At 40.4% G+C, this 19,204-nt stretch overlaps 1 protein-coding gene across 9 annotated transcripts in view; it reads right to left on the bottom strand.

Moving 5' to 3' along the window:
• Window positions 1–19,204, bottom strand: part of PKN2 (protein kinase N2) — a 136,081-nt gene that overhangs the window by 61,082 nt on the left and 55,795 nt on the right. For all 9 annotated transcript variants that reach the window (XM_073357145.1, XM_073357147.1, XM_073357144.1 and 6 more), the window contains exon 3: window positions 5,342–5,493. In XM_073357145.1, coding sequence (XP_073213246.1) covers window positions 5,342–5,493 — 152 coding nt within the window. The remainder of the gene's footprint in view (window positions 1–5,341; window positions 5,494–19,204) is intronic.

Here is a 19,204-nt window from a genome sequence, read left to right on the forward strand (position 1 = left end):
GCTTCTTGAAGTCAGAGGTTTAGAGACCCACCAGAGCATGGGGTTACATCTCTGACCATCTTCGCTAATAGCCAGATAGCCTAATCCTCCATTAACTTATCAAATTCTTTTTTGAACCCAGTTATACTTCTGGCCTTCACAACTTCCACTTGCAATGAGTTCCACAGGTAGACTGTGCATTATGTGAAGAAGTACTTCCTTTTGTTTGTTTCAAACTTGCTGCCTATTAATTTCACGGGGTGACCCCTGGTTTGTGTGTTATGTGAAGGGGTAAATAATACTTTCCTATTCACTTTCTTGATAAGGTTCATGATTTAATAGATATCTATCAAATCCCTCTAGGCTGAACAATCCCAGTCTTTTTAATCTCTCCTCATATGGAAGCTGTTCCATACCACTAATCATTTCTGTTGCCCTTCTCTGTACTTTTCCAATTCTAATACACCTTTACCCCAATATAACGCGGTCCTCAGGAGCCAAAAAAATCTTTCCGTGTTATAGGTGAAACCGCGGTATATTGAACTCGCTTTGGCCTCGAGCATTTCCGTTATTAATAGTCAGCAAATCATTTTGTTAGAACTAACATGGTGTATGCAGTAAATAAATCTGTTCTACAATGGTTAAATTGTATCTCCTTTCTTTAATTACAACAATTATTTTATAAGCTTACTTAAAACTACACTTATTAAAACTTATTAACTACACAGGTACTAAACACTGCTAAATGCAACCATGTGAGCTACATTTCATCATACATTAATCATTTGGTCTGCAGTAATGCTTAGGAAAATGCAAAATTCACATAAAATATCAGAAAAAGCTTTTAATTACACATCCTGACAAATTACTGTAAAAAAGGATTTTGGTATTTTAGCAAATAGGAGCATAGGCCACTTTGTCACTTAGCCAACTATGTTATACATATATTGTTCAGTAATATGAACTGTTAACTATTAAATAGTTTGAAAACATTTTGGAGATGGGAGTTTTTTGTTGAGGGGCAACATTATGAATTATATCTACATCTGTAAGTCGTTCATAGGTTGGACACATAGCATCCACCTCCATCCATTCTTGATTAACTATCCCACTTTGAGCCATAAGTTCCTTGTAGACTTGTTCTGCCTTCATGGCCTCTTCTTCCGTAAAACCTTCAAAGTTGTTCTCATCTTCTTCCTCATCTTGGTTGTCATCACTTTCAGTGACAAAAGCACTTTTGAAACCATGATGCCAACATTTCTCTATCGTTGACGGAGTGATTCCTAGCCAGGCTCTCTCCCCTAAGTTAAATACATCCAGCAAATTCAATTTCTTTATTACATCTGTTATGCTACTGTTGTCCTCAACAATTTTCTTTACTAAGACTTTATGATGGTTCATTTTAAATGTGGCTATAATGCCTTGATCAAGGGGCTGTATTTTGGATGTTGTGTTCTTAGGAAGGTAGCTCACCTTTATCTTCCCGTCTTTGTTAGTTAAGGTCTCTACTGGGGGGTGGGCGGGACAGTTGTCAAGTAGGAGCAATGCTTTTGGATCCAGGTTTTGTCTGCGTAGGTGACTCCAGAGAGCTGGTGCAAAATATTTATTAAACCATTCCTCGAAAATATCCAATGTCATCCAGGCTTTTTTGAATGGCGATAAATGAATGAAAGCGAATCCATGTTCTTATGGTGGAAAGCCCAAGGTAACCTGGATTTTCCTATGCACAGAGGTTTAAGTTTATGTGAACCGATTTTACTCACGCAGAAAAGTACTGTCACTCTCTTATCACCTTAAAACCTTCGGCCTTTTGTTCTTCAGTCCTAGAAGCAAGTGTTCTATCCGGCAGCATACAGTAACATAAGCCGGTTTCATCAGCGTTATAGATTTGCTCCGGAGCATAGCCACACTCGACGATGATCTCTTGTAACTTTAGCGGGTATTCGTTGCAAGCTTTTATATCTGCAGAGCACGTCTCTCCTGAAATTGTGACTTGCCGAATGCCATGACGTTTTTTAAAACGATTAAGCCATCCACTGCTAGCTTTAAATTCATTACCTTGATGTGCAAAAGCGTCCTCACCCAAGCATCTAAAATAGAGATCCTTCTTCAATTTCTCCACTTGTTTCCTTATGTCACTGGAAATTGGCGTGCCATCAGAGCGTTCTTGGGTAAACCACATAAATACTGCTCTATCTAGTTGGTTATCCTGGGCAGTTTTGAGGCGTTTCCTTTCCAGACCTTCACGTTCATCCAGTTCAACTAGCACTGATCGTAACTTTTCCTCATCTTAATGTTGTTTCTCCCACTCCTAGTTCTTTTGAGACCTTCACTTGGCTCATTCCTGATTTCAGTCTGTCCAAAGCTTCCAGTTTTTCTTTGACGGTCCATGCCTTTCATTTCCATGGCTGTGAACAACTTGCCATTATGTCAATGGTATTTTAATATTAATGCTAACAATTTTTTAAAATTGTTTAGAAAATGTCAGCGCAGAGTTACAATGTTTCCAAAATACAACTAGTGAGACAACTTAAGCTTAGTCGATACTGTACACAATTTAGAAATGAGATTAAAATAGGCGGGCGAGATGAGAACGCCTAATGGGACCATCGGCAGGCAACATACGTTTACTCCTGCCTTCTCATTGTTGCACATTCGTTCCACCACTTTGATACATACAGTACGTTGTGTGTACAAATGTGCATGTATGTAATTTGACAGAAGCCACATTTTAAGAGCCGAGGCGCCAACCACGGATGGTTTGTAACAACTTTAAACTGGCAAGGCAGCAGCAGGTTAGCCAACAACGAAGTTAGACTGAACTCTCCTTTCTGATAAATTAGGCATGGTTATAAATACAAAGGCCGTTTTTATTATAACAGCTGTTGAAAATTAGCTACCACCTCGCACATGATTTTGTTGTCCGCAAAACGGAATTTAAACTTTCAATGGTTTTAAACTATTAACGGATTTAAACTGTCAACGTTATAACTTTAATTAAGACTTGCAGACAAGACTGTTTTTTATGAAAAGAAGAACGGAGTGAAAGTTTAAAAATGTTGTAAATGCGCTCGGCTTTGTGTTTCGACTTTCGATCCAAGGCAGGCTTGTAAAAACATATATACTGAATATGTACGAGCTAATCATTAAATGTATGAACTGGAATTAAACAGAATAAAAGTACTGTATGTTGTAGACGAGACAGAAAACCATTTTTGCTTTACCGCGTTATGTCCGAATTTGTGTTATATGGGATCGCGTTATATCGGGGTAGAGGTGTATGGGTATTTTTTTGTATTTTTTTGAGATGGGGTAACCAGAACTGCATGCAGTATTCAAGGTGTAGGTGTACCATGGAGTTATACAGTGGCATTTTGATATTTTCTGTTTTGTTATCTATCCCATCCCAAATAGTTCCCAACATTGGTAGTTTTTTTGATTGCTGCTGCACATTGAGCGGATGTTTTCGGAGACCTATCCACAGTGACTCCAAGCTCTCTTCTTGAGCGGTAACAGCTAATTTAGAGCCCCATCATTTTATATGTATAGTTGGGATTATGTTTTCCAAATGTGCATTACTTTATCATCACTCAATTTCATGTACCATTTTGTTGCCCAGTCACGCAGTTTTGTGAGATTCCTTTGTAACTCTTCACAGTCAGTTTTGGATTTAACTATCCTGAATAATTTTGTATCATCTGCAAATTTTGCCACCTCACCCTTCACCTCCTTTTCCATTTAATTTATAAATATGTTAAACAGAACAGGTTCCAGTACAGATCCTTAGGGAACCCTGCTATTTACCTCTCTCCATTGCGAAAGCTGACCATTTATTCCTACCCTTTATTTTCTATCTTTTAATCAGTTACTGACCCATGAAGAATCTTCCCTCTTATCCCATGACTGCGTACTTTGCTTATGAGCCTTTGATGAGGGAGCTTGTCAAAGGCTTTGTAAAAGTCCAAGTACACTCTATCCACTGGATTACGCATGTCCACACACTTGCTGACTCCCTCAAAGTATTCTAATAGATTGGTGAGGCATGATTTCCCTTCATAAAAGCCATAATACCCAGAATAAGCATCACAATATGTCACACCATGTAAAGCACTACACAGCATGCCCTGCTTTTTAGAGTGAATCATGCATAATCAAAGATTAACAGGTGCTAGATTTCATAAACTCGATTCATTATGTAGGTTGAAACCCATGGGATAGAACTGATGAAAACTAAACCACCTCTTAATGAGCACCTTCGGTAGGATGAAACCACACTTCTAGAGGTGAAGAGTATAACATTAATTGTCTAAGTTCTACATTACTATGTAGTTTCTTAAAATAAAAAATAGCACACTTGTCATAAATATAAAGGGAAGGGTAAACCCCTTTGAAATCCCTCCTGGCCAGGGGAAAGCTCCTCTCACCTGTAAAGGGTTAAGAAGCTAAAGGTAACCTCGCTGGCACCTGACCAAAATGACCAATGAGGAGACAAGATACTTTCAAAAGCTGGGAGGAGGGAGAGAAACAAAGGGTCTGTGTCTGTCTGTATGCTGGTTTCTGCCAGGGACAGAACAGGAATGGAGTCTTAGAACTTTTAGTAAGTAATCTAGCTAGGTATGTGTTAGATTATGATTTCTTTAAATGGCTGAGAAAAGAATTGTGCTGAATAGAATAACTATTTCTGTCTGTGTATCTTTTTTGTAACTTAAGGTTTTGCCTAGAGGGGTTCTCTATGTTTTTGAATCTAATTACCCTGTAAGATATCTACCATCCTGATTTTACAGGGGGGATTTCTTTATTTCTATTTACTTCTATTTTTTATTAAAAGTCTTCTTGTAAAACACTGAATGCTTTTTCATTGTTCTCAGATCCAAGGGTTTGGGTCTGTGGTCACCTATGCAAATTGGTGAGGCTTTTTATCCAACATTTCCCAGGAAAGGGGGGGTGCAAGTGTTGGGAGGATTGTTCATTGTTCTTAAGATCCAAGGGTCTGGGTCTGTAGTCACCTAGGCAAATTGGTGAGGCTTTTTACCAAACCTTGTCCAGGAAGTGGGGTGCAAGGTTTTGGGAAGTATTTTGGGGGGAAGGACGCGTCCAAACAGCTCTTCCCCAGTAACCAGTATTAGTTTGGTGGTGGTAGCGGCCAGTCCAAGGATAACGGGTGTAATATTTTGTACCTTGGGGAAGTTTTGACCTAAGCTGGTAAAGATAAGCTTAGGAGGTTTTTCATGCAGGTCCCCACATCTGTACCCTAGAGTTCAGAGTGGGGGAGGAACCTTGACAACACTGTTCATATGTTCAAACTACATGATTTTTATATTTTTGGTTATTTCAGTGTTCTTTAAGTATTCCAAAGCCTTACCTTTGAAGAGCCATTTGAATACATTTGTATCATATTCTCTGCTCCTTGCTTTACTTTCAGTTCTATATCCAATTGCTTTTTTAAAACCATCAATCTGTTGTTCGTAGAAAAACGAGGGTCACTGTTTGGAGTATCTGGTGTTCTGGGACACTCTGTGAATTAAATACAAGATGTAATTTTCATAACAAGCCAATAAAGCTTTTCTAATATACTTCAAATATAATGTTTAATAAAGAGAAAGCTTTGTATTTAAATATTAAAATTGTGCAGAGATATTTTGAGACAATATTGCAAATATGCTTTAATGTGAAAAACCCGGTGAAAGCCCAGTGATTGCTGCGCATGGGCTAATACACATGAATCATTTACTGGGTTGGTAAAAGGTACCTAGCTTTGTTTATCTGTCCCCATGGAGAATTTGTCTTTTCTAAGATGTCTGAAGTTTAAGGGCAAAGTGTAGTTTACCATTAAGCCTTCCCAAACCCTCCAACCCAACTTAAACTAGAAAAAGAAGAAAAGTTCCTGGATGACCATATTCAATAGTGATTGGTAAGGTCTACGAACAGATATATTAAATACATTATATCTAACATTATTTCAATCATTAGAGACATGCCAGATGCAGTTTCCAGCAAGATGAAGGAACTGGTAACATGAACTCTTCCTAACAGTACGTATATACTGTGCTGAGTGATTGCCGATTCAGGGGAACTAATGGAATCACAGGTATCTGGGTAATTAACTGAGTAGCCAGATTACTGAAAAAGTATAACTTGGGAAAAGAGAATGATATATTCTTGCTTGGGAATGTTATTTTTTTAGATCCTGTAGTGGGGTGGTTACCCGCTCTTGTCTTGTGGGGCTTAAAAGCCAGCCCTAGGAGAGAGCCCCAGGGCTGAGGCCAAGAAAAGCTAGGCTGATTGGGGAAATGACCACAGCTGGGCCAAGCCTCAATCAGGCCGCAGCTGGACCTATAAAGGGGCTGCTAGGCAGAAGCTTAGCCAGAGTCTCTCTCTGCATTTAGAGAGGGAAGGGCCTGGCTGCAGGGACTTAGGTAATACCTATATTGGAGCAGGGCTGAGGGGGAAAGGCCTTGGGAGCAGGGGAGCTCTGGCCTGAAAACCCCCAGGCTGCGAGGCCTAGATTAGGGCCTATTAGGTACTGGGGTTGCAAGGGGGCAGCCCATAGATAGGCAGAGGCAGCAGGTCCAAACCCCCTCACCTGTGATGAGTGGCTGATACACTGCAGTCAGCCCTGGGGAGGGAGAATAAGCAATGACTGGCAGTGGCCAAGACTGAGGCAAGGTGGAGGTAGTGGGTGGGGGATTCCCCAGGGAGGGGAGACCCTCAGGGATTTTACTGTCTGGGGTTTACTGCTGGGGGCAGCACCCCAGTGGGAGGAGGCACTGGATCTTCGGAGGGACTGGGGCCGGTGGTAAGGCGGATCACCAGATGGCGCTCCAGAGGCTGACGAGCTAATTCCCAAGGACAACCAGCAGGAGGTGCTGCCGGGTGAGTCCAGTTCTATTAGAGATCCCTATTCCTTTTTTAACAGCATTTGTTGCAGCTTTTATCAACCAAGTTATACTGTCATCAACAAGTTCCATTACTTGTCAACTACTACCTCCTATAGATAAGTACATTAATCACTTATCCAAATTCCATCTCCTGGAGTACAAACTATTAATCTCTCTCCATTCTAAGAATCAGTGTTCACTTGATTATTTCCTATTGCTTAACCAGTTTTAATCCCCAGTAAGATTTTTTCACCTGTGGCTAATAGGGCCCCTATCCAAACCTTTCTGAAAAACCAAGTAAATTACGCCCACCACATCATCTATTTTATTTCTTTTAAGCAGAAAATAATTTAGAGAGAGGCACTATATTAGAGAAGTCATCCTGGTTTGTCCCTAGAAGGTTATACTTAGAAGTGAGTGTTGTGATATTCTATTCTTATGTAAATTTTCAATTACTTTCCTTGGAACTAAAATGAGACTCACTGATCAACTTCCTAAGAACTTCTCGTTTTTTTATATATATATATATACACACACACACACACACAGAGCGAGAGAGAGGCACTACATTAGCAACTTCCCAATTTCAAATGCCAGTTATTTTTTTAGCATGTGCTATTTCACATTACTTCTGCAGAACTTTCTGGTAAGTAGAATATACAGTAGTTCTGGAGATTTAATGCATTTGCTTTCAAGTCTGCCGTATAATTTTTCTCCTACAGACGTCAATCTCTGTAAAGGCTGCTCTCAGATTTCCCATACGAACTGCTTTTGATGCAGCAATTTTCTGAATTGTCTTCTGCACCACACTTTCCTCATTCAGGTGCCTCCTAAAGTTTCACTTCATCCTTACTGCCCAAAAGCTCAGGTTAATAAAAATAATGTCATAACATTTTTAAAACCACCGAAGTTATTCCTTCTGGGTTTCCCAGTACATCCTGTCTTCTGGGTCTTAGCCCCAGCCTAAATGGAGAGTTGCATTGGTATAATTTAAGTTTCTTTAAACTATCTTTGTTAAACCAGTTCCAGAGGCTTGTTGGAAACAATTTCTGTTTAAATAGTCTTATTTCGGCTTAGTTTAAGATGACACAAACAGGTTTAAGATAAACCTATCCCACATGCCTCCATCTCTTCCATGTTCCCTCTCCCTTTTTTTTTTTTTGTCATTCCATTCAGCTAATCCTCACCTACTAATTTCCCCACTCAAACAAAACCAATAACATAATTATCATAACCTGTGCAAGCCATCACACCATCTACTCTACTTGCATATTTTTTACAATTACCAGTTACTTAATTAGCTCAAGTGATAGAGTCCCCAACCCTTCTGATGACCCAAGTGGAGTCATTGTAGTTGGACACGATTAAGTTTGCTTTTACAGTTGCTTTTTAAAACACACATACTCAGGAAATTATAGAACCCTTCCCCTACATGAAAAGCATATTAAGATTCCAGAGTAAAACACTCAAAAGTTAAGAAATATCAGAATTAAGGTTACTTGTGCAACTGTAATTCACTCACCTCGTGCGCATTATAATAGTCTTTAACAACACGATTCCTCCATCAGGTAGAACCAAAGTGACCCTTACATGGGTCATCAGCAGGGTTGGGACCTTTAGCTCCACAACACTCTATTTGAGCTTACCGAGTAACTTGTAGCAAACAGCAATAGTAGGCTGTTATCTTCCATGTGGATCAACTACTAGAGGGGGAAAAAATCCATTTTGCTAGTGATTTTCACAGCTTTATACTGGACAGCAAAGAATGTTGAGACTCCAGAATCTTGCATTCATTACCAGGTTTTGGAGGGGAGAGTTCTCTAATGGTTATAGACTTCTGCACTTGTGCTCCTATTTTCCCATTCACTCTCCTCTTTCCCAACTCATATTCCTCTCTCCTACCTAGCTCCTATTGTCCCCTGCCTAATCCTTCCCTGACTCCTTTGCACTCAAGTCAGGTTGCTTCCTCCTCCTTCTCCTTGCTGCCTGAGTGCTAGCGGAGGGTCACTGAGCGCCCCCGCCTGACATCACATTGGCCCCCTAGAGCACTGGTTTTCAAACTTTTTTTCTGGCAACCCAGCTGAAGAAAATTGTTGATGTCAGTGACCCAATGGAGCTGGGGATGAAGGGTTTGGGGTGTGGGAGGGGCTCAGGGCTGGGGCAGGAGGTTGGGGCACGCACTTACCTCAGGCAGCTCCCAGTCAGCGGCACAGCGGGGGTGCAGAGGCAGGCTGTCTGTCTGTCTGTCTGTCCTGTCACCGCGGATCCTGCTGTGCCCCAGAAGTGGCCAGGAGCAGGTATGGCTCCTAGGTGGCTCTTGCCTGTAGGCACTGCCCTCGCCCCCATTGTCCGGGAACCAGCCAACGGGAGTGCAGAGCCAGTACTCGGGGTAGGAGCAGCACACAGAGCCCATGCCCCTGTTCCACCCCCCAGGAGCCAGACCTTCTGCTGGCCACTTCTGGGGCACAGCGTGGTGCTAGAACAGGTAAGAACTAGCCTGCCTTAGCCGGGCAGCACCACCGACGGGACTGACCAGAGCCGCTGTGACCCAGTCCCTTCCATTCTGTAACCCAGTTCTGGGTCGCAACCCATGGTTTGAAAACCACTGCCCTAGAGGAACAAAAGCAGGAAAATTTCTGCTTAGCCCCTGCAGGATAGAGCACATTCAGTTGCTCTGTGGGGATGGAGCATGCTCAGTGAAGACAATCCTCCAAGAACATACTGCCAGGGGTGCTGGAACAATTTGTATAGTGGGGGTGCTGAGAGCCACTGAACCAAACTGTAAACCTGATGCAGCCGATGAAGTGAGCTGTAGCTCACGAAAGCTTATGCTCAAATAAATGTTAGTCTCTAAGGTGCCACAAATACTCCTTTTCTTTTTGCTGATACAGACTAACACAGCTGCTACTCTGAAAACTGTAAACCCTATACATGATAGAAACCACTTCAAGCCAGGGGGTGCAGCAGCACCCCTAGGACCGCATGGTCCTATACATACTGCCATCCTCCAACAGACTTTTACTGTGTATGTGTAAACTATAATTTTTCAGAGACTGACTGCTTAACCAACTCAAATTTGGCTTTCACAGGAGAAGGCAAAAGGCACATCCCTAACACCAAAGCAAATGCATTTGTAAATTCCGAGTCCCTGCTCCCAAGCATGGAGGTATTAGATATTCTCAAGGAAATGGCTGTTGGAATTTAACAAGAGCAAAACAATGTATTTTTGCTTATCTTGTTTTAGAAAACAAGAGAACCATTTTTTGCTGAAAGTCTTCCCCTCCCCACCTCCAAATAAAAAAAAGGGCGGAGAACCCTGAAGCAGGCATCTGGCATAGAAAATTTCATGTGAATGGTTTAAATTTTAAGCAACTGAAAACAAGATCTTATAGTTGAAAGTGTTAGGCAACCTTAACTATAAGCAGCACTACCAGCAAAGCCTTTAATGTCCCTTCTCTCTGTATTGTCTGTTCAGGTTGTAAGTACTTTGGGGCAGGAGCTGTCTCTCATTCTATATTTATATAGGACCTAGCACCGTGTAGCTCCAGTCTCAATTAAGGCCAGTTAGGCACTACCATAACAAAAAACAAGAGTAATAAATTCATCCAGGTCATTTAAGTCAATTGGATTTAAGCAAATACTTAAAATTAAACATGATCCTAAGTACTTTGCTTAACTGGTACAAAAGAAGGTATTTTTCAGGTGGAAGAGGTATGTGTGAATAAAAGGTTCTCTAATTATTTAGCCACATTCACTTGCACAATAATGAAAATGTAGTATTTAATTTGTATATTTCATCCTTTAATTTTTATACTAATGAAGCCCGTAATCTTATTGCAGATGTGGAGAGCTTTACTGTACTGTGGATTAACAGCCTTTTACCTATTGATGCCTAGGTGAAGTTACAGTTTATGTAATGAGTGAAGTAGTTTGGCTTTCAATACAGATTTTAGTGGATGTCTATCTGGTTCCCATAACTAGCACAATATTTTTGCTCAGACTAGAAAATACAAGTGTTTTTGGTTAAAACTACTGGGTATTGGCAGAGTTGAATGCTAATGTACATCAGTTGCTTACACTACATTTTTTTAAAAACAGTTTCAGTCTTTTGCTTTTGAGAGAGAGCACTAATTCACCAAATTCACAAAACAAGTTAAAGGAAATATTTTAACTCATTGATGACCCATTTCTCACATTTTTAAATAAGACTGGGTTAAATTTGAATCCTGGTCATTTTCAGTTTGAAATGTTTTTGTTTATAATATATGACTGACCTTTATTTTTTATTCTTTGGACTTTTTTTTGTAAAGTCTCTTCAGCTTGATTTGTACAGTACTTATTAGCAAACATGGTTTTTGCCTCTAAATCCTCACTTTGACAAACACTGCCACCCAAATTGCAGTCATTAGTGGAATAATTGAGCTCATCTCCTTCTGAAACTGTCTGGGATTCTTGCCTTGGATGCTAAGAGCATTATCTTTTCAACAAGCTCAGCATGAGATCTGGGAACCCAGGTTGCTTTCTGAATTTGGTGTCCCAGATGGTACTACTGCATGCTGCTAAGCTATTCAATTAGAAGCAAGCACCCTTGGTAACTAGTTAACTTTAATCTTATTTTAAATTATTTAATTGTATTTAGCTCCTTCAGTGTCATGACCAACAGAAGCTCCTGAGATGCACATTGCTGCGTTTTTATTACCAACAGCTCATTTTTCAGGCAGCATCAGACTTTCTAATTGTGTTCTCCACATTGTGTCCCCTCTTCATCATGGCTCTCTTTCTTCACCTTTCCCATTCCCTGCCCTTTTGGTTAAATCTACCTCCTGCCTGTTAGTTCTATGCTGTGTAACTGTAAGCATGTAACAGAAGAATAGATTTATAGGAGAAGAGATTAAATAAGGCCCAGGAAAAAGTGTGATGAGGTAAGGAAAGAGGCAATCAGATGCCTCATTTTCTCCCCCAAAAGTGTTCTGCAACAAGAATAAAGTAGTACCTCCCATGGGGTACCTAGTTAAATAGGAGTCTGCATACTATAAGTATTATATGAATAAACTGTTCACATGTTACAAGTCAAATAGTTCAGCATTGTGCTACTTGATTTACTGTTCTATGTAAATTGTAGTTGTAAGACATATGGGAGAGCATTAAGATAACTTGAAAAACACTTCTACATACGTGCACAAGGCAATAACAAAACAAACGCCCATATTTTGGATTAGAATTAATCCTTCAGATTTACAGTAGTAATGGCCACCAAGCATCCATTATCTTGTTTGTCAATGAAGCATAACTTAACACATATCCAGTACAGTCTAATGCTTTTTTCTGGGTTAAACACCACCACATTGATTTAACTTTCCTAAAACTCTGCCTCTCACTTTGAGTAATGCAACATTCTGAAAGATGATGAGAGATCTAGATACAAGCCTTACTTCTAAAACAAGGCTAGATACACCAGCAATTCTATAACAAAAAAAAAACAACTATTTTATGTTGTGGCAAAAGCTATTACCTTTGAATTATCAGAGAAAATATGCTGAACCTAATGGTAGATTCAATACTACAGCTTTTTGAGCAATCTGTGCTTAATGACGGAGGTTTAATGCCAATTCCTCATCTAATCCTCCTCTTGAAGTGGCTGCTGAAAATAATTTCTGATGGCATTAAGACGTAGACCTCTAGCCAAAGCACCAACAAAAGACCTTTTATGATTCATATACATTTCTGAAATTAGATTTATTAGCAATTTAATTTGTAACAGTTATGGCCTCAAGTATTTGTGTGTGTAAAAAAAAAATAAACTATGAATCTGATGTTCATAAAAAGTATGGCTGTCGATTAATCGCAGTTAACTCATGCGATTAACTCAAAAAATGAACTGTGATTAAAAAAATTAATCGTACTGATAAACAATAGAATACCAATTGAAATTTATTAAATATTTTGGATGTTTTTCTCTGATGATTACCCAGCACATGTTCATTTCAAGAACACTTTCAGAACAGATTTGACAGAATGCAAAGAAGGTACCAATGTGAGATTTCTAAGGATAGACACAGCACTCAACCCAAGGTTTAAGAATCTGAAGTGCCTTCCAAAATCTGAGATGGACGAGGTATGGAGAATGCTTTCAGATGTCTTAAAAGAGCAACACTCTGATGTGGAAAATACAGAACCCAAACCATCAAAGAACATCAACCTTCTGCTGGTGGCATCTGACTCAGATGATGAAAATAAATATGCATCAGTCTGCTCTGCTTTTGATAGTTATCGAGCAGACGCTGTCATCAGCATGGACACACACGTGTCTTCTGGAATGGTGGTTGAAGCATGAAGGGACATATGAATCTTTAGCACATCTGGCACGTAAATATCTTGCTATGCTGGCTACAACAGTGCCATGCGAAAGCCTGTTCTCACTTTCAGGTGACATTGTAAACAAAGACATGGGCAGCATTATCTCCTGCAAATTGTAACCAAACTTATTTGTCTGAGCGACTGGCTGAAGTAGGACTGAGTGGACTTGTAAGTTCTAAAGTTTTACATTGTTTTATTTTTGAATGCAGTTATTTTTTGTACATAATTCTACATTTGTAAGTTCAACTTTCATAGTAAGGAGATTGCACTAAGTGCTTTACTAGGTTGTAATAAAAAGTAAATATAAAATGAGCACTGTACACTTTGTATCCTGTGTTGTAATTGAAATCAATATATTTGAAAATGTAGAAAATATCCAAATATTTAAATAAATGGTATTCCATTATTGTCTAACAGTGCGATAATTTTTTTAATCACTTGACAGCCCTAATAAATAGTAGTACTGGCTACAGCTAGATACTGTGCCATAATAAGAGTCCATATAACATTTGCATAGCATCTTCCCTCTGTAAATCCTGACAAGCTTTACAAAGATTATCTTTACAGCCATTTTATAGATAAGAAAACATGCAAGAAGAGGTAAATGACTTTCCCAAATTACCACAGCAAATCGGAGACAGAGAAAGAACCCAGGGTCTCCAGAGTTCCAGTCCCAGCGCTATCTAATGAATCACACTGCATTTAGATACTGTGCAGTCATCCATACATCACTTAATCAACATACCCTAAATCTGACCTGCAAAAACCCAGTTCTTTTATCCTTAAGTAGGACTATGGAAGTTACGTCTAGAGCCCTGAATCCAGCAAGTAAAGGAGAGTTTGACTTTACTGACCCACAAACACGACTGAAGATCCACAAAGAGATCATGGTGACCATAGCGAATGCTATTTTCACAACTGTTAAGTCTTCTCTCACAAGGCCAGTTTGAGATCATGTCACCAAATCTCCGGGTGTCTTCTCCCCATATTCTGAAAGGCAAGGGACAACTGTCCCCCAAATGCATGAACACTGGGCAGGAAAAAGTTGTAACCTGTAGTTTAATCTATAACTAAGCAACTACTGGGAGTTCCCTACCAACCATGTGCAAGGTGGGATGTCCCCACCATCTAGCAAATGGTTATTGCAGAACTCACAGTGGCTCCTAAGCTTCTGTGCCAAGAATAAGTTTCCATATAACCCTGCAGTCTGAAATGAACTAAGAATAGCAGATGCTATCTGATGTAAAGATTCCCAGCACCCTCAAAGATTATTAATTTTGGGATTGGTAGTGAGCACCTTTAAAGAGGCCCGATGAGAAACTGGACAATCGGCATTCCTTGAAAACTGCAGAGAGAACACCTTTGATCCAGGACAGAGAGTGAGTCAGCCCTCTGAATATAAAAAGGTGGTGATCTTCACAGTCTAGCTACCTCTCAATAGATATTAAAGTTCATACATCTGAGCCTTTGTGTAGCAGGGCAGTTACCCCACTCCTAGAAAAAAGGCTAGGCTGATTGGGGAAGCAGCCACAGCTGGGGCCACATCCAGCCTCGTTATAAGGGCTCAGGGAGGAGCTGGGTCAGTCTCTCTCCAGCCTGGGAGCTCAGGGTACTGGAGTAGAGCAGTGCTGGGGAAAGGCAGGAGGAGCTAGGGCACTCCAGCCTGGCAAAGCCCCAGGCTTGCAGAGGTGCAGCCCGAGGTTAGGCAGAGGCAGCTGGTCCAACCACCCTGTCAGTGATGAGTTGCCATGACAGACTGCAGTTTGCCCCAGTGAGCGGGGATTAGATGAAGACTGGCAGTAGCCACTGAGGCAAGGTGGGTGAGAGGGTTTGGGGTTCTCCTGGGAGGGGAGACCCAGAGCGGGGGTACTACAGAGGGCAGAACCCCAGGGTAAGAGGCACCAGGGTCCGGGAGGGATATGTGGGCCAGCGGCAGGCAAGACACCGGCCAGTAGGAGGCGCTCTGTGTGTTGGAGAGCTAATTCCCAAGACAACAAGCAGGAGGCGCTGTGCCGGTAAGTCATCGCTTCGCTACACTTTCAGACAAAGATTACCAGTTTGATTTTGCAATGGACAGATGCTCACTAACACAAATTTATGACCAAAGCCAGGAATTTAACATTAACCCAGCATACCACCTAGTCCATGTGCATCCATTATCAAAAGAGGTTGTATCTGCACATCAGATTCTCAGTCTTCAGAAAGGAAATTTACTGATAGCAGGAGGTTGTTCCTGTGAATTAACAGCTGTATTAATGTGGAAGGAGCTCAGAGAAAATTAATTTAAATTACAAGGGCAAATGGCATACAAGAAAAATAAAATAAAAAGTTATTTTATAAAAATAAATAAAAGTTAGTTCTAAGTTCTTCCTCAATGATCAACTTAAACACTAACAAAAGATTCTTAAGGTTTCTAGTCTTCAGAAAGGTTGTAAAATATGTTGTTAAAGAATTTAAGGCTTCCACAGGAATAACTGATATGAACTAGAGCTAAGAACAAGAAGATATATACATTGAATTCATAAGAAACATTTCCTTCCCCCCGTCTCCTCGAGGAGACTTAAATATGCAGACATACCCCTAGATACAAGGAATTTACTCTATATTTGTAATTGTCAAAATATAAAAATGACCTACTTTGATAGGACAATACTGAAATAATCACTAAGATCAAGACTGTAAAAGCTCTGTATGGACTTAAAAACAGCAATTAAATAAGAAAGAAAATTCAGAAATAGCACTGAGTAAATAGCGAGATTAACACCAAGTAAAAGCAGACACCTATTAATCTTGTGGTTGGTAGTTGTGGCAAGAACCTTCAGAGCAGCAACCCGAGGACACAGTCTCCCTGGGCTCATGCTGGAAAAAAAGAAGAGTCATCTCCTTTGTCTTTTACTTTAAAGCTCCAGTATGGAAGACAAAGAGGGCCCAAATAGTTTTGGAACTGCCACTTGTTAGCAAGAGGTATGGGGAAGCCTCTGCTGGATAACTCTGGCCTTCTCAGGAAGGGATCAAAGGAAGAGTCAGACTCTTTGCCCTGGTTCTTCTGACCCAGCTCATGAGCTACACTGTTTTGTTGATGGTCAGTTGCACTTCATAGACTCAGACTTTAAGGTCAGAAGGGACCATTCTGATCTTTTAGTCTGACCTCCTGCACGACGCAGGCCACAGAATCTCACCCACCCACTCCTGTAACAAACCCCTGACCTATGTCTGAGCTACTGAAGTCCTCAAATCATGGTTTAAAGACTTCAAGGTGCAGAGAATCCTCCAGCAAGTGACCCGTGCCCCACGCTGCAGAGGAAGGCGAAAAACCCGCAGGGCCTCTGCCAATCTTCCCTGGAGGAAAATTTCTTCCCGATCCCAAATATGGTGATCAGCTAAACCCTGAGCATGTGAGTCAGACTCACCAGCCAGACACCCAGGAAAGAATTCTCTGTAGTAACTCAGATCCCACCCTATCCAGTGTCCCATCATAGGCCATTGGGCATATTAATCGCTAGCAGTCAAAGATTAATTAATTGCGAAAATTAAGCTCTCTCATCATACTCCATAAACTTATCAAGCTTAGTCTTGAAACCAGATATGTCTTTTGCCTCCACTGCTCCCTTTGGAAGGTTATTCCAGAACTTCACTCCCCTGATGGTTAGAAATGTTAGTCTAATTTCAAGTCTAAACTTCCTGACGGCCAGTTTATATCCATTTGTTCTTGTGTCCACATTGGTACTGATCTTAAATAATTCCTCTCCCTTCCTGGTATTTACCCCTCTGATATATTTCTAGAGAGCAATCATATCTCCCCTCAGCCTTCTTTTGCTTCTGCTAAAGAAGCCAAGCTCTTTGAGTCTCCTTTCGTAAGACCGGTTTTCCATTCCTCGGATCATCCTAGCAGCCCTTCTCTGTACCTGTTCCAGTTTGAATTCATCGTTCTTAGACATGGGAGACCAGAACTGCACACAATATTCCAGATGAGGTCTCACCAGTGCCTTGTATAACAGTATTAACACCTCCTTATCCCTACTGGAAATACCTCACCTGATGTATCCCAAGACCGCATTAGCTTTTTTCACGGCCATATCACATTGGCGGCTCATAGTCATCCTGTGATCAACCAATACTCCGAGGTCCTTCTCCTCCTCTGTTACTTCCAAGTCATGCGCCCCCAGTTTATAACAAAAATTCTTGTTATTAATCCCTAAATGTGCGACCTTGCACTTTTCACTATTAAATTTCATCCTTTTACTATTACTCCAGTTTACAAGGTCATCCAGATCTTCCTGTAGGATATCCCGGTCCCTCTCTGTACTGGCAATACCTCCCAGCTTCGTGTCATCCGCAAACTTTATTAGCACATTCCTACTTTTTCTGCCAAGGTCAGTAATAAAAAGGTTAAATAAGACTGGTCCCAAAACCAGTCTCTGAGGAACTCCACTAGTAACCTCCTTCCAGCCTGACAGTTCACCTTTCAGTATGACCCGCTGTAGTCTCCCCTTTAACCAGTTCCTTATCAACCTTTCAATTTTCATATTGATCCCCATCTTTTCCAATTTGGCTAATAATTCCCCATGTGGAACCGTATCAGATGCCTTACTGAAATCAAGGTAAATTAGATCCACTGCATTTCCTTTGTCTAATAAATCTGTTACCTTCTCAAAGAAGGAGATCAGGTTGGTTTGGCAAGATCTACCTTTTGTAAAACCATGTTGTATTTTGTCCCAATTACCATTGATCTCAATGTCCTTAACTACTTTCTCCTTCAAAATTTTTTCCAAGACCTTGCATACTACAGATGTCAAATTAACAGGCCTGTAGTTACCCGGATCCTTTCTTAAAAATAGGAACTATGTTAGCAATTCTCCAGTCATACGGTACAACCCCTGAGTTTACAGATTCATTAAAAATTCTTGCTAAATTCTTCCCGAATCACACACTAGTAAACATCACTGGTGAACTCCTCTTGCAGCAGAGCTGTATGCATATTCTTTCCCAGGCCCTATGGAAGATGTTTACTACCAACTAAAAGCCACTTGGTCCTAGAGAAGCTGAAACTAAAACCAAAAAGCTAGCAAGCGAGTGCAAAGAGAGAAAAGAAGGGGAATGGAGACAGAAGGGACTGGTCCCAGTTTGTTTAGTGTTGTTGCTATTCAATAAGGGATGGGGAAGGTATTTGTCATGTTCAAGAGCAACAAAGAAGCAGAAAAACTAAAAATAAATAAATAAATAAAGACTTTTTGAAGTCAACACATACTATTTAAAAGGGCTCTTTCAAAACCTTGATTTTTTAAAAAAAAATTAAATTTAAAACCAATAGTGCGCCCTTCAAATACCAATTGCAGAGTAAAACCTGCAGCGACTGATTTGTGTACAGCATCCAGCAAAATGAGACCCCAATCTTGGATGCTATTGTAATACATATAATGATTCTTCTTGTAGACAAATAGCACTGGAAATCTCAAAAACATGACCCCTCTTAAAGTGTTTCATTTAAGAGAGAAAGTGGGATGTGACAAATATCTCCACTCACCCGCTTCTGAAGTCATTCTATTTAAAAAAGCCTCCAAATTTATGTCTGTACAGATTTTTAAACAAGAATCCACCTGCAATCTAGGTATCTATTTCTTCACCTCATCATCAGCCACTTCAGTTCTCTGCAATGCTCTGTTACTTGATTATTGCACGTCTTAACTCATGAGAGAAATTACATATATGTTTTTAAATATATGTGACATGTAGAAGACGTACATAAAATGTACACATTTCCATTTCGCCCTGAAGCATACTTATAACCACCCTGAAGCAACCCCTCTGCCTCACAGATTCCAAAGTAATTCTCATCCAGCCTTCTTTGGTTAGAGTGCATCTTGCAGGAAGACCAATAATAAAATGCACTGAACTCTATGCAAGCCTAACAAGGGTAACTCAGCACTTTGGCAGCATGCCATATTCTCAGATATCGTGACTAAACTGAAATCACCTGCCCGTATGTTTCA

The sequence above is a fragment of the Lepidochelys kempii genome, chromosome 8, assembly GCF_965140265.1.
Source record: "Lepidochelys kempii isolate rLepKem1 chromosome 8, rLepKem1.hap2, whole genome shotgun sequence".
Taxonomy (NCBI): Eukaryota; Metazoa; Chordata; order Testudines; family Cheloniidae; genus Lepidochelys; species Lepidochelys kempii.